The sequence below is a fragment of the Agelaius tricolor genome, unplaced genomic scaffold (assembly GCF_023055355.1).
Source record: "Agelaius tricolor isolate 1412-34295 unplaced genomic scaffold, bAgeTri1.0.p SCAF_23, whole genome shotgun sequence".
NCBI classification, from domain to species: domain Eukaryota; kingdom Metazoa; phylum Chordata; class Aves; order Passeriformes; family Icteridae; genus Agelaius; species Agelaius tricolor.
Window position 1 is genome coordinate 1,467,547 of NW_027269283.1, and position 14,208 is coordinate 1,481,754.

At 48.4% G+C, this 14,208-nt stretch overlaps 1 protein-coding gene across 1 annotated transcript in view; it reads right to left on the bottom strand.

Moving 5' to 3' along the window:
* TOX2 (TOX high mobility group box family member 2) overlaps positions 1-14,208 on the bottom strand; it is a 188,902-nt gene that overhangs the window by 79,046 nt on the left and 95,648 nt on the right. Inside the window, exon 3 of the mRNA XM_071446586.1 lies at positions 6,124-6,369. Within this exon, the coding sequence (XP_071302687.1) occupies positions 6,124-6,369 (246 nt within the window). The remainder of the gene's footprint in view (positions 1-6,123; positions 6,370-14,208) is intronic.

Here is a 14,208-nt window from a genome sequence, read left to right on the forward strand (position 1 = left end):
CTCATTCATGAGGGGACTATCCAGTTTCATTTTTATCTGGAACAAATTATTAAGCAGGAATTATTATTCTGTGCATGTAGATTATGTCAGGACAGGACATTTCACTACCACAGTAATGTGCTTGCTGACAGTTTAGCAGTCTCATTGAGGAAATTAAGCCAAGCATTCAAAAACTGTAATAATTATTAGAAAAACTTTTCATCTGTGTGTATTTGAACCCCAACCCCTGTATCCAAAGGGGACAAAAATCCATAGGCTCTGATTTCCATGCCAGCCATACATTTGTTCAGGGCTGTTCTGGTAGGTGTTTGTGTTGTGCCTGAATGCAGAAGAGGTAAATAAATTGCCAGGAGGATCAATTTTGTTTTCTGGCTCTGCTTGTGTCACCTGAGTGCTGATGCTATGTGGTATTTTTGGGGTCCCCCATGGTGGGGAGGAATGATGAATCTGACTCCATGTTCTTAGAAGGCTAATTTATTATTTTATGACATTAAAGAATGCTATACTAAACTATACTAAAGAATAGAGAAAGGATACAGACAGAAGGCTAAAAGATAATAATGAAAACTCCTGACTCTCTCCTCAGAGTCCAACACATATTTTTGTGCTGTGTTGGACATTCCTGGGCTCTGACCTTGATCGCCCTTTGTTTCTGTCAAAAATGTTCTGCCAAATCCACTCTGAAATCTCATTTATTCCCAGCAGCTCCTTAACCCAGCACTCCCCCACCTCCCCACTGACCCACAGCACATCTCTGCCCCCTCCCCTGCTTTCCCCACAGCCCCAGATCCCACCCCAGTGTGATCCCAGCCCAACAGGACTCCCTGTGGATCCCAGCGGGGCTCAGCTGCTGCTGGGATGTTCACAGTGAGCAAAGTTATTCTCTTCCCAAGGAAAACATGTTTTTTTTCCCCCTCTTTGATTACTTTTCCCTAATTACTCCCATTTCTCAGTGACAGTCACACCTCTCTTATTTTCCCTCCCTCCTGCCATTCTTTCTCTTTCCCTTCCTTTTATCCCACAGGAAAAGAGAGATCACTTGAAAAGAAAACTCCACTGCAGTAAAAATCTTCTGTTTGTTTCTTGTCATCAACACAAAAAAACCTAACAAACCTTCTCAAAATGAACCAGCTCTGCCTCCTCCCCAGCCCTCCCTCACCCCTTCCAGCAGTTCTTCACTCATCACATCCTGTGCCATCTCTTTGCCTACTCTTGTCCGTCCATCCATCCATCCATCCATCCATCCATCCATCCATCCATCCATCCATCCATCCCTGCTCTGCAGCTCCCTGCACCCCATTCAGGGGTTGAAAACTCCTTTAACTTCTAAAAACTCATGGGTGGGGGGAAAAAGGGGGAAATAAAGTGACAGAAAGAGCAGTGAAGAGCCATGACATGGAAATGTGGAGCTGGTCCATGGGCAGATCCAAGTGGGGGTGTGTGGTGTTGTGAGTGTCCTCAGGATCAGGGAAGAGATGAGAATCTGACTCCAAGTTCTCAGAAGGCTGATTTATTATATTATGATATATGATATGATATATGATATGATATGATATGATATGATATGATATGATATGATATGAAAATAAATTAAATACTAAAACTATACTAAGGAAAGAGAAAAGGATACATTAAAAGTTTTAACAAGAATGATAAAGAAAAACCTGTGACTCCTCAGAGCCTTGACACAGCTGGACCATGATTGGTCATTAAATTAAAACAATTCACATGTTGGAATAAACAATCTCCAAAGCAACAGAACAGGGAGAAGCTGAAGCTTCTCAGCTTCCCAGGAGAAGAAATCCTGGCAAAGGGATTTTTCAGAAAACATCATGGTGACAGTGGTGTGAAGGGTGCTCTGGGTGGTGCTGCTGCAGGGATGAGCAAACAGAAGGGATGCTGGATTTGGGGTTTCCAGGGTCTCCATGTGACAGCCCAGAGCAAACAGAAGGGATGCTGGATTTGGGGTTTCCAGGGTCTCTGTGTGACAGCCCAGAGCAAACAGAAGGGATGCTGGATTTGGGGTTTCCAGGGTCTCCATGTGACAGCCCTTGGGTGAGCTGGGCCAGGAGCAGGGGCTGGCACACAGCAAATCCTCCTTCACTCCCAGCTCCTGCCCTGCCATGGGAATTTCTGTGCTGATTAAAGTCCCTTGGGGCTGGTCACCTGCACAGTGGGAGCAGTAGGGCAATCCTTGAGAGGCACTGGGAGGTTTAATGCAGTCTGAGGGTAATGTAGGACACCCCAGGACAAGAGACACACACTGGGGACAGCAACCTGCAGCTGGATTTTCTTTATTCACTTCTGAGCTCTCAGGAAAAAATACCAATCCTATGGCTCTCAGTGAGTCCTGGCTCATGTCTTATCAGCAGTCAGAGATTTGTTCTTTTTTTTTTTTTTTTCTTTTTGACTTAAAAAAATCCTAAGGCTCAAGTTGCATTTTTAGAGCAGAAGTCTGGCAAATGTCTAAACATTTTACCATGAGTTGCTTGTTGTTTCTCATTGTATTCAAACATACAGACATGGCAACCAAGGCAGGAAATAGCTGTGTGTGCAAAAACCGGTGTGAGCTACAGCAGAGAGCAGCAGGGAGGGGAGAGGCTCCAGCATTTGCATCAGCAGTGCTGGTCCTGGAACAAACCCAAAACCTCTGCACTCTGAGCCACCCCTCTGAGCTCTGAGCAGGCAGGGCTCACTCCCAGACTGGCCTCCCATCACTGCCTGGGTGAAATCATCCCTCTCTTTCTGGAAGTATTGGCAAACAAGCCCCAGAAAAGTTTGGGTTGAAAGGGACCTTAAAGATCATCTCATTCCACCCCCTGCCATTGCAGGGACACCTTCCACTGTCCCAGGCTGCTCCAAGCCCTGTCCAGCCTGGCCTTGGGCACTGCCAGGGATCCAGGGGCAGCCCCAGCTGCTCTGGGCACCTGTGCCAGGGCCTGCCCACCCTCACAGGGAACAATTTCTCCCCAACATCCCATCCATCCCTCCCTCTGGCAGTGGGAGCCATTCCCTGTGTCCTGTCCCTCCATGCCTTGTCCCCAGTCCCTCTCCAGCTCTCCTGGAGCCCCTGTAGGCACTGGAAGGTGCTATTAGGTATTAACCAGATGAGTTTAAAGTGTGTTTTCTCTCCGAGGTTCTTCTGTGCCCTGGTGTGCAGGAGCTGCAGGTGTGCCCAGGGAGCAGCGCTGCCATCGTGGGCTGGGGCTGCAGCCAAGGGAGACTGGGGGGACACCAAGGGGACTTGATTCCCCACCAAAAGGGACAGGAGGTGTCACCCTTCAGTGGAAATAAGGCTGTGATGGGAGCATAAGGCAGGATTTAATTCTGACCTGAGCTGCAACACAGCTCCCTCCCTGACCCCTTTGCTGATGGGACCTCTGAAGATGTAAAAGCACAGCCCAAAATGGAACAGCTTCAGTTCACTCTCACCTGGGAAATTCAGGGTTCACTGGACTTTTTTTTATTTTTGTGGTAAGGGGCAAACAAATATTAATCTCTCTATTCTACATTTACAGCCCACTAAGTCCCCTTCTTATCTTCTGTGGCTCAGCCCTGATTTATCATCACTGAGCTGCATTTGTAAAACACTACCATAAAGTAAGAAAGAGAACATTTCCCAAGGACTACTCCAAAATAAATTATTTCAGACACAGAGAAGCTGCTTAATAAATCCCCCTCTACTTTTTTTCTTTAGGTGTTTTAGAAAGTGATTTATAAGTGCAATATCACCTCTCAAAAATGAGACAATCAACACGGGATAAAATTATCGTGTTATGAAAATAGGGTCAGGCAAAGGGGCTGTGCTTTAAATTAAACCAGGAAAAAATGTTTCATCTGAAATTGACTCTTTCTGTCTCAGAAATGAATGTTTTAATCACCTCAGAACCTAAAAGGTAACACAGAGCCCTCAGTAATATTTAATTCCATAGAAATATGCCTCTGTTCAATATTGATGGGCAGAACATGATATTTCTCTCAAACACACTAACAATGAAACTCAGAGGCTCATCAGGACTTCAGAAAGCCTTGGGATTTTCCTAGACTAAGAGATAATATCCCATTTAAATATTTAAATATCACTACCTTTCAGACCCTTATCTATTGAAGCAATCAACACCAAGCCTTCCCCAGCTAGGCAGAGTCAGGCTCCCAGCCACGCTCTCTAAGTAAAATTAACTCTGTTTGATATCAATGACATTCAAAATCAATGATCTTAGAGAGAAACAATGTCAAAAACCAACCACGGGGCTGAAGCTGCTGGAGAGAAAAATGGTATTAAACAGCAGCAGTATCAATTCAATATCACTGTCAAAATCAAGCCCCAACCTTTCCTCAGCGCTGCTGATGCAGAAGCACTGTAAGCTCTAATTAGCCCTGGAGTTTCTTCCCAGAGCTTCACTTTACTTCATTATCCCTGCCTTGTTTATCCCTGCACGAGTCATTTGAAACTTTGCAAGGTGTCCCCTTCCCAGGCGTGAGGCAGTTGGAGTTTGAGAGAGCAGGGAGGGATCCTGTTCCCCCTGGAATCGATAGCAGAGCTCTCCCTCCATCCCTGCTCCTCCTGCTGCTGCCACCCTGCCGTGGCACAGTGGTGACAGGGAGGAAAAGAAAGGACATTGGGGCTATGGCTGGCCACCTTGCCATAGGGGATGGGGCACATGCACTTTGCTTGCTTTTCAGGGACTGATGTCCTTTTGGTTTTGCCTTTTTTTCTTTTATATGTTCTCTGTATTCTTCACACATATTTGTCACTGTGATATTTTCTGAAAAATCCCTTCACCAGGATTTCTTCTCCTGGCAAGATGAGAAGCCTCAGCTTCTCCATGTTTTGCTGCTTTGGAATGTGATTTGGAGAATTGTTTACCCAGCACGTGAAATTGTTTTAATTTAATGACCAATCATGGCCCAGCTGTGTCGAAACTCTGGTCTGTCACGAGTTTTTATTATTCATTCTTGTATCCTTTTATCATTCCTCTTGTATCCTTCTGATGTATCCTTTCTACTATTGTTTAGTATAGTTTTAGTATAGCATTTCTTATAATATCATATCATATCATATCATATCATATCTCATAATAAATCAGCCTTCTGAGAACTCGGAGTCAGATTCTCATCTCTCACCTCGTCCTGGGGACCCCTCACAAACACCACAACACATATATTCATAGCTCTGTAGCCCATTGTATTAGTGACTGATTTTCCCAGTAATTTTCCAAGGCCTTTCCTTAGGCAGAAGGACAAACCAAGTTCCAGAGTCCAAGCCCTGAGGGGTTCAGGACCCCAGTGGTGCCTTGGTTCTTCCTGGGAACCAAGGCCATGAACAACTCTTGGAGATGCATTCCATGGACAGAGCACAGCCAGTGCCAAGGGGGGACGCCAGAGAAGGGGCTTGACCTGGGGGGGAATTGCCTCACCACTTGTGCTGCTAATTGGTGCTTTTTATCAATTATGCTAATTTCCTAAAACCTATAAAAATGTACTCACCCCTGTGAGGGTGGCCTTTTATGGACATCTTTCCATAACTGCCCCTGAAATCCTTCAAATAAAAATCCCCTTTATAGTCACAGAATTCCCAGAATGACCAGGCTGGAAGAGACCTTCAAGATCATCGAGTCCAACCCAGCCTCAACCCCTCAGCTCAACCCTGGCACCCAGTGCCACATCCAGGCTTTGTTAAACACACCCAGGGATGGGGACTCCACCACCTCCCTGGGCAGCCATTCCAGAACTTTATCACCTTTCCATGAAAAACTTTTCCCCAATCTCCAGCCTGTATTTCCCTTGGTGCAGCTTGAGGCTGTGTGCTCTGGTTGTGTCAGTGCTGCTGGAGAAAGAGCCCAGCCCCCAAAATATTACCTCCTTACTAAAATTATCTCAAGCTTCATTTCCAAACTGGTGGAAAAGACAACAGGAGGAAAAAACCCTTTTCCCTGATCCTGAGTGGTTAGCGAAGCTCAGGAGGACACCAAAGGAAGCATAAAACTGCCACCATGAGCAGGGTGACCACACTGACACCCCAGCTCCTCCCAGCCCTCATGGCAAACAGCCCATCACCAACAGTGATGAGCTCAGCTCACTGCTGGAAACACAGAGTGCTTTGGTGAAAGGAGAGGCACTGACCGTGGGCAGCTGGCTGGAGAGGAGGTGCCCATCCTGGCTCAACATGTTGGACACCATGATGGCCGGCAGGTCCATGTTCTGGTAGGGATAGGCTGGGATCAGGCTGTTGGGAGGGAGGCTGTGGCACAGAGAGTGGTATCCAGTTTCATGCTCCACCAAGTGCAGGAGGGATGGGTCAGGGAGGTTGGGAGGCGTTATGGGAGGGATCTCGTAGTCCTCGTTGTTCTCATTCTGACTGTTGTACGTCTGAAACACCAAAGAGACAGTTTGCAACACGTCACTGATAGGTAAGAAAATGCAGAATTTTATAATGTACTTAGGCAGGTGGAGGGAAACAGAAATATATTGAAATAACAGAAATATAAATAAATTCATTTAACAAATTTGCTTATTTAACAAACCTGCAAAAGTACAGAAGACAGTTTGTAACGTGAATGTAAAGGTAGAGACAACTTGTAACAGAACACATAAGAATTTAGTTGATAGGTAAAGTCTGCAAAGATAAGAAAACTCAGCAAAGCAAGACTTAGGTATTGTTGAAACCCATAAAGCAGAACCCTTTGCTTAAGGAGCTCCTGATTTTGGCCAGGACAAACTGACCTGAGAGGAAGCCAAACCTCCACTGTGCCTGCCTAGAAGAAAGGGTCAAGCAGAGAACATCAAGGAAGATGAGGTTACCTCATCAAAGACACCCACCCACAACCACCAGGAGGTGTGGCACCACCCTGGGTAGACTCTGGGCAGGGAATGGGTGGGCAGCAAGATGTGGACTTGGGTGATCAATGTGTATTTAAACCTGAAATTTGTCTCACCAGGCATGCAGGTCTTTGGTGGAAATACCCCCATGTCTTTGGTGGAAATATCCCCCATGTCCTTGGTGGAAATACTCCCCATGTCTTTGCTGGAAATATCCCCATGTCTTTGGTGAAAATGCCTCCATGTCTTTGGTGGAAATATTCCCAATGTCCTTGGTGGAAATATTCCCAATGTCCTTGGTGGAAATATCCCAAATGTCTTTGGTGGAAATGTCTCCATGTCTTTGGTGGAAATATCCCTATGTCTTTGGTGGAAATATCCCCATGTCTTTGGTGGAAAAACCCCCCATGTCTTTGGTGGAAACATCTCCATGTCTTTAGTGGAAATACCCCCCATGTCTTTGGTGGAAATATCCCTATTTCTTTGGTGGAAATACCCTCCATGTCTTTGATGGAAATACCCCCATGTCTTTGGTGGAAACATCTCCATGTCTTTAGTGGAAATACCCCCCATGGCTTTGATGGAAATATCCCCCATGTGTCCCAGCTGGAATAAAACACCTGCTTTACAATTTTTAATTGTAAAGTCCTTATTCCTCAAATCATCACTGCCTTGCTGCTTCGGCAAAGAAGAATGACTGTTTCTCTAAGAAATACAAATTCCAGTGGAAATGGGTTTGTTGTGATAAAAAAGGCACCTCCAGTCCTGCCCACCAGGTTGTAACGAGGTAGGAGCCAGGGTGTGAGTGTGGCAGCACTGCTCCCTCCATCCATCAGGAACACACCATGGAGCCCTGGAGGCTCCATCCCCTTGCTCCCTGTCCCTCACTGCATCCCTGCTCATCTCTGAGTCCCAAAAGCCTCAGCAGAAACCCCCACACCTGGAGCACAGCCATGGAAGGGCAGGGCTGCCCCTGACCAGCTGCTGCCCTCCTAGGCCAAAGCCTCCATCTGGGCACCCAGCTCAGCTCTCAACCTACTGCTGGTATTTTAAAGAGCTTTTCTGAGAATTAGAGCTGTAGAAATAAAAATTACTTAGGATCAAAATTCACAGAATTATGGAAGAGTTTGGGTTGCAAGGGATGTTAAAGCCCATCCAGTCCCATCCCTGGGACAGGGACACCTTCCACTGTCCCAGGTGCTCCAAGCCCTGTCCAACCTGGCCTTGGGCACTGCCAGGGATCCAGGGGCAGCCCCAGCTGCTCTGGGCACCTGTGCCAGGGCCTGTCCACCCTCACAGGGAAGCATTTCCCCCTAATATCTCATTTAACCCTGCCCTCTGTCAAGTTAAACCCATTCTTTCTCATCCTAACTCCCTCAGAATCCTCAAAAACTCCAGCGCAGGAGCTACAACCAGGGAGGGGGATTTAGAAACACAGCCATCACTCTTTAAAAACCCTTTAAAGAAAGCCTGTGTGACTCCACCACACATGGAGATTTGTCCTTCCTTAGATCCCCTCCCAGATTTCATTTGGAAAAGCATTGCCTCACCTCCCTGCTGACACTCCCTCGAGGTGACACGAGCATGCAGAGATGCTGGAACTCTGTCTGCTCCCCATGTTTTCTCATGCCTTGTTTACTTCTAAGCATTCCCATTGCTATAAAAATCTGTTATCGCACCTGTGCAATCATTTTCACTTCAGACAAAACCATTTTTTCTTCATAACGTGTGAATCTATCCAAAATTATTAATTACCAACACAGAATATAATGAGTCTCTGGCAGAGGAAGCTTATTCTAAACATCCACTGTTTCACCTATTATTATAGCATATGAAATTCTGATTAGCTATAGCATTACACACATTTAGCTAAAGCTAAATTTCCCAGATCACCTAGTTTCATGGTTGGATTTGGACTTAATACTTGATTTAAGAGCAAAACCCCAGATGTTAAAAAAACCAGTTAAGCACTGTAGGCTTTAATAATCCATTGTCCCAGAGCTCACCCCCGGATTCGTGCTCCTCATCACCACACACTGTGGGGGAGAAAGTCCTTAATAAAATAAAATAAAATAAAATAAAAATAAAATAAAATAATAAAATAAATAAAATAAAATAATAAAAAATAAATAAAAATGAAATAAAATAAATTGAAATAAAATAAAATAAAATAAAATAAAATAAAATAAAATAAAATAAAATAAAATAAAATAAAGCCTGTGTTTAACTGGAGCACAGCAGTCAGTGGGAGAGGCAGCAGGGAGCAAGGAGGGATCTGTGGATTGGTGAAAGGGCATTGCCAGGGAGAACCATGGGGTGTCAGAGCAGGGGGCACTCCTGCCTCACCCCACAGCTGGGGCTGGAAGAGGCTCATCCTCTGCTAAGCTGAGCCCACACCTCTCACCACCTGCTGCAGAATGGAACAAACAGAGCAGAAGGACAGGATGACATCCAGGGGCACCTGGACAAGCTGGACAAGTGTGGCCACAGGAACTTAAGGAGGTTCAACAAGTCCAAGGTCAAGGAGCTTCTCCTGTGCCAGGGCGATTCAGGCAGGAGAGGAAAACATTGAGAACAGCCCTGTGAGAGAAGGGCTTGGGGATTCTGGTGGGGGAAAGGCTGGACAGGGGCCAGCCCTGTGCCCTGGCACAGAACCCCCCGTGTGCCAGGCTCACCCCACACGTGGGCAGCGAGGGGACCCTGCCTCTCTGCTCCCCTTGCTGCCCTGTGGGGCTGCCTGCAGCTCTGGGGGCTCACACAGGGGAAGGACATGGAACTGTTGGAGCTTCAGGAGGCCATGGAGATGCTCCAAGGGCTGGAGCCCCTCAGCTCTGGAGCCAGGCTGGGAGAACTGGGGTTTTTCAGCCAGAAGAAGGCTCCAGGGAGAGCTCAGAGCCCCTTCCAGTGCCTAAAGGGGCTCCAAGGGCTGGAGAGATGGGAAGGAGGGGAGTGGCTTCACAGTGACAGAGGGCAGGGTTAGATATTGGGAAGAAATCCTTCCCTGTGGGGGTGGGCAGGCCCTGGCACAGGGTGCCCAGAGCAGCTGGGGCTGCCCCTGCATCCCTGGCAGTGCCCAAGGCCAGGCTGGACAGGGCTTGGATCCACCTGGGACAGTGCCCATGGCAGGGAACTGGAATGAGATGAGCCTTAAGGTCCCTTCCAACCCAACCCATTTGATGATTCTGTGATTCAAGAGCATGTTCTGCATATCTGACCCAAACCTTTACATTTACCTGAGATTCCTGCTGGCTGTAGGGAAACAGGAGCACAACAGAAACACAAGAGAGAGCCTGAACCATGACAGCTCTGTACCCACTGTTACTGTTCAGGGGAAACTCAAGCCCAGCTCTTGTTCCAGGCAGCTTCTGTCTGTCATTGTTATGATCCAGGGAAGCAGTGGGCTGAGGGGATGTACTCAAGGCAGACACAGAGATCCCATTTAACATGTCTTGTAGCTGTGTTTCCATTTGGGCTCCACTCCTCGAGGTACACTGATTCTTTCCCAGTTATTTAAGAGGATTTCTCTCCATGCTTTACAGAAAGGGATTTAAATAAATCAGCGCACAGCAAACTTGTTCCTCCAGCTGGTTTACTTTGGTATCAGGTATATAAGCAAGTGGCTTTGCTGTACTTAACTAAATTATGTAAAACCCACTCAAAGTTTCCTAAAGCTGTCTTCAAAACTACAAGTCCCCTGTGTTGCTGCAGAACAGCTCACCCAAGGGCTTTGAGGTGGTTTTGTACAGGGTGCCAAAGCCCCAGCACCCTGCTCACCCCCAGGCACGTTTCTATCTCTGTTCTATTCAACCCAGGGGGAAAAAAAAGAGAGAAAAGAAAAAAAAAGACCTGTTTAAATCACAAAGCTTTCCCAACAGCTACAGCATTTTGCAGACGTATCAAAATTACAATCAAAGCTGTACACAATCAAAATCAGATTAGACAATATCCAATCAACATAATCAGCGTCGGTGCCTGCCAGCTTTCACACCCTGTGCTACCCAGAGCAGGCTGCCCTCACTCCAGTCTGCTTGAAATAGATGGTCAGAGAGATAAGGAGGGGAGATGAGGCACACAGACACTCAGAAGCTGGGAAAAGGGTGGTTTATTGTCACACACAGTGCATGTTGGTGTGTCCACAGTGACACCTCTGTCCCCACACCGTGTGCACAGATCCGTGCCCTCAACCCCTGAGCAGCAGCACCCAGCTCCTCTCCACCACCATGTGGGCTCTGTGGCAGATTATATTTCCTATTCTTATGTTAATTTGAATTAAATTAAACAGCCAATTATGGGTTCTAAGGATACATTACAAATTAGATTAGCGGGCTGGTCTGAAGCCATTCATCTCACCAGGGCTCCGAGCGTGGAGCAGCTCGTGCTGCTGAATGGCTGCCCATTTACTGTGCACAAAAAAGGCTCCAGGATTTTCCACTGTCAAACAGATGACAGTTGTTGTGATTACACATTATTCCTCTTCAAATTAAAACACTGCAATCAGCTGAAACAACAAGGCTCTTCTTGCAAACCCTCTCGTGGCTGGTGCTGCCGGGCAGATGCTGGGGGCTGCTTGGAGCAGGGAACCCCTGCAGTGGGGTGGAGACACAGGATGGAGCCAGGTCCATCACAGAGGGGACACTGCCCCTCTTCTGAGTGCTCTCCTTGCCCTCAGTCCCACAGGGATCCCTGTGCACCAGCTGTAGGGGTTGTACAGGATCCAACTGCCCTGAGCATGGCCCCAGGGTTATCATAGACTCAAAATAGTCTGGGAAGAGACCTGGAGGATCATCTCATTCCAAACCTCCTGCCATGGCCCTATCCACTATCCTGCCTCCTTCCACTGTCCCAGGCTGCTCCAAGCTCCATCCAGCCTGGCCTTGGACACTGCCAGGGATCCAAGGGCAGCCACAGCTGCTCTGGGCACCCTGTGGCAGGGCCTCAGCACCTCATAAACCTGGTTCTGCCCCATGCTTGCACAGGATGGCATCACACCAGGTACAACCAACCTCACAGAGTAGCAAAACTGTATTTTAAACCACTTATTCCATCTTGAAATCCAAGTCTGAGCAGGGGTCCCTGCACCATCTCCATCCAACAGCAGGTTGAGGGTCAGAAGACAGAGAACTGGAGGGGAAGTGATGTTGGGGGGGTGTTGGAATGGGGAGAGAGGCTCGGGTTCCTGGCAAGGTGACACCCAGGCCATGTCCAGCACCAAGAGGAGCCAGAACTGGCTGCTCCCTCCCAGCTCACAGCACGGGGCTGGGGCCATGATATTGGGAATGATTTGAGAGGAAAGGCAGAATTCCTGAAGCCCTTGCAAGATCAGGGGCTGGCCTGCACAGCCAGGCCCCACTGCTGAGCTGCCAAGAGCCCCTGCAGCTCTTGGAGACACCCCAGGGTGGTCTCCTGCCAATGCTGCTCAGGGGACAACCTGCCAAGACCTCCCAGACTTGTTGCTTTCCCTGCTGCTTTTCAGGACAGGGAGGCAGAGATGGACAGGAGGCATCCCAGGTGTCCAGGATGTGCAGGAGAGGGCTCTCAGGTGGGAGGCAGCTCTGGGGACATGTCTGTCCATGGCAGGTGGCCCCTGTGCTGCCAACACAGAGCACATCTGGGGCTTGTGGCCTGAAGGGCACAGTGACCCTGCTCACCCCCTGCCATGGACCCAAAACCACCCTTGATGCTGCAGCTGCTTCACCTTTTGCTCCTGTGCTGCACCCCCTCCTAGACTGTAAATGAAGCCAAACCCAGCAAGCTCCCAGCAGCCATCCCAAAACTGAACCCCCTGAGCCTGGGGAGCATCCCCAGCACTGCAGCCAAGGGGAGGGTGGGCCAAGGGACATCCAGGTGTCTGAATGTCACACAGCTCTGAGGGACCAGCTGGGACCCAACTGTGACCCAGCCAAGGACATCCAGGTGTCTGAATGTCACACAGCTCTGAGGGACCAGCTGGGACCCAGCTGTGACCAACTGTGACCCAACCAAGGACATCCAGGTGTCTGAATGTCACAGAGCTCTGAGGGACCAGTTGGGACCCAGCTGTGACCCAACCAAGGACATCCAGGTGTCTGAATGTCACACAGCTCTGAGGGACCAGCTGGGACCCAGCCAAGGACATCCAGGTGTCAGAATGTCACAGGGCTCTGAGGGACCAGCTGTGACCCAGCCAAAGGACATCCAGGTGTCTGAATGTCACACAGCTCTGAGGGACAGCTGTGACCAGCTGTGACCCAGCCAAGGACATCCAGGTGTTTGAATGTCACACAGCTCTGAGGGACCAGCTGGGACCCAGCCAAAGCCATGGCAGAGCCATGTTCAAAGGACACTGCAGATCCTCGTGCAGGTGACTCAGAGGGAGGGACAAGTGCTGGGCATGTCTATAAATGATGCCTTCAGCTCCCTTTTGCCTTTCCCCTCCTTTACAAACCACCCCACAGGCAGGCAGCACCATCTCTGCACTGCATGTTGGTGTTAATCACACAGGACATGGCTTGGCCAAGGACCTGGGACACCTTTCTCCTCCTTGGCAGCATGGCAAATGTCCAGTGACCCCAATTCTCCACTGAGTCCTGTTCTGTGTGATTATCCCTGAGGATCCAGGAGTTGCAGCCAAGCATTGATTCAGAGAAATGTTCTTCACAGTGAGAGGGATAAAGATTTGTAGTATTATTGCAGGTAAATATTTGCCCTGTCAAAAAGCATTCAGCAGTAAATGTGAGCCTGAGAGAGAACATTTGTTCTTGGGAAGGTACAAGGAAATAGGGAGGCTGCTGCAATCTATCCAGGTGACACAAGCCACCATGGACTCTGTGCCATCCCTCATCTAACTGGGCTTTTCCTGAAGCTAAGGCAAAAGCTCAGTGACACTGCTGACACTTTAGAGATGAGGTGAGCCTAAAGAGACCCAAACCAGCCTGGCCAGTCTGCAAAGCTGGGAAAACATTGATATTTGTGAGGCTGAGGGGTGCTGCAGCTTGGGCTCCTGGTGGGCACAAGGAGCACAGGGAGGTTATGGGGTGCCCAGCCCATCCCATGAGCTGGGATGGCAATCCCCCCATCCCAGTGCCAGGGACAGCACTCTGCCACCAGTACCACACAGGGAAGGAGCTGCAGACAAGCAGCCAGGTGGTTTTGGGAGTGTCTTCATTTCTCCAAAGCTGAATGATGTGTCAGTCAGGAGACAGAGAAGCACACATTCCCTACAGCACCTCTAATGTGCCACTGGTCACAAGCTTGAGAGAACACCTTGAGCCACAGAAAGAGTCCAAACACAAGGAAAAAGGTAAAATCCAAGCTTCCTGAGGACCACTGCCTGTATTTCCTGAAAAGCCTTTGGTCTCCTCTCCCACTACACCCATTACTCACACAGGCACAATCCTATTTGCAAGAAGG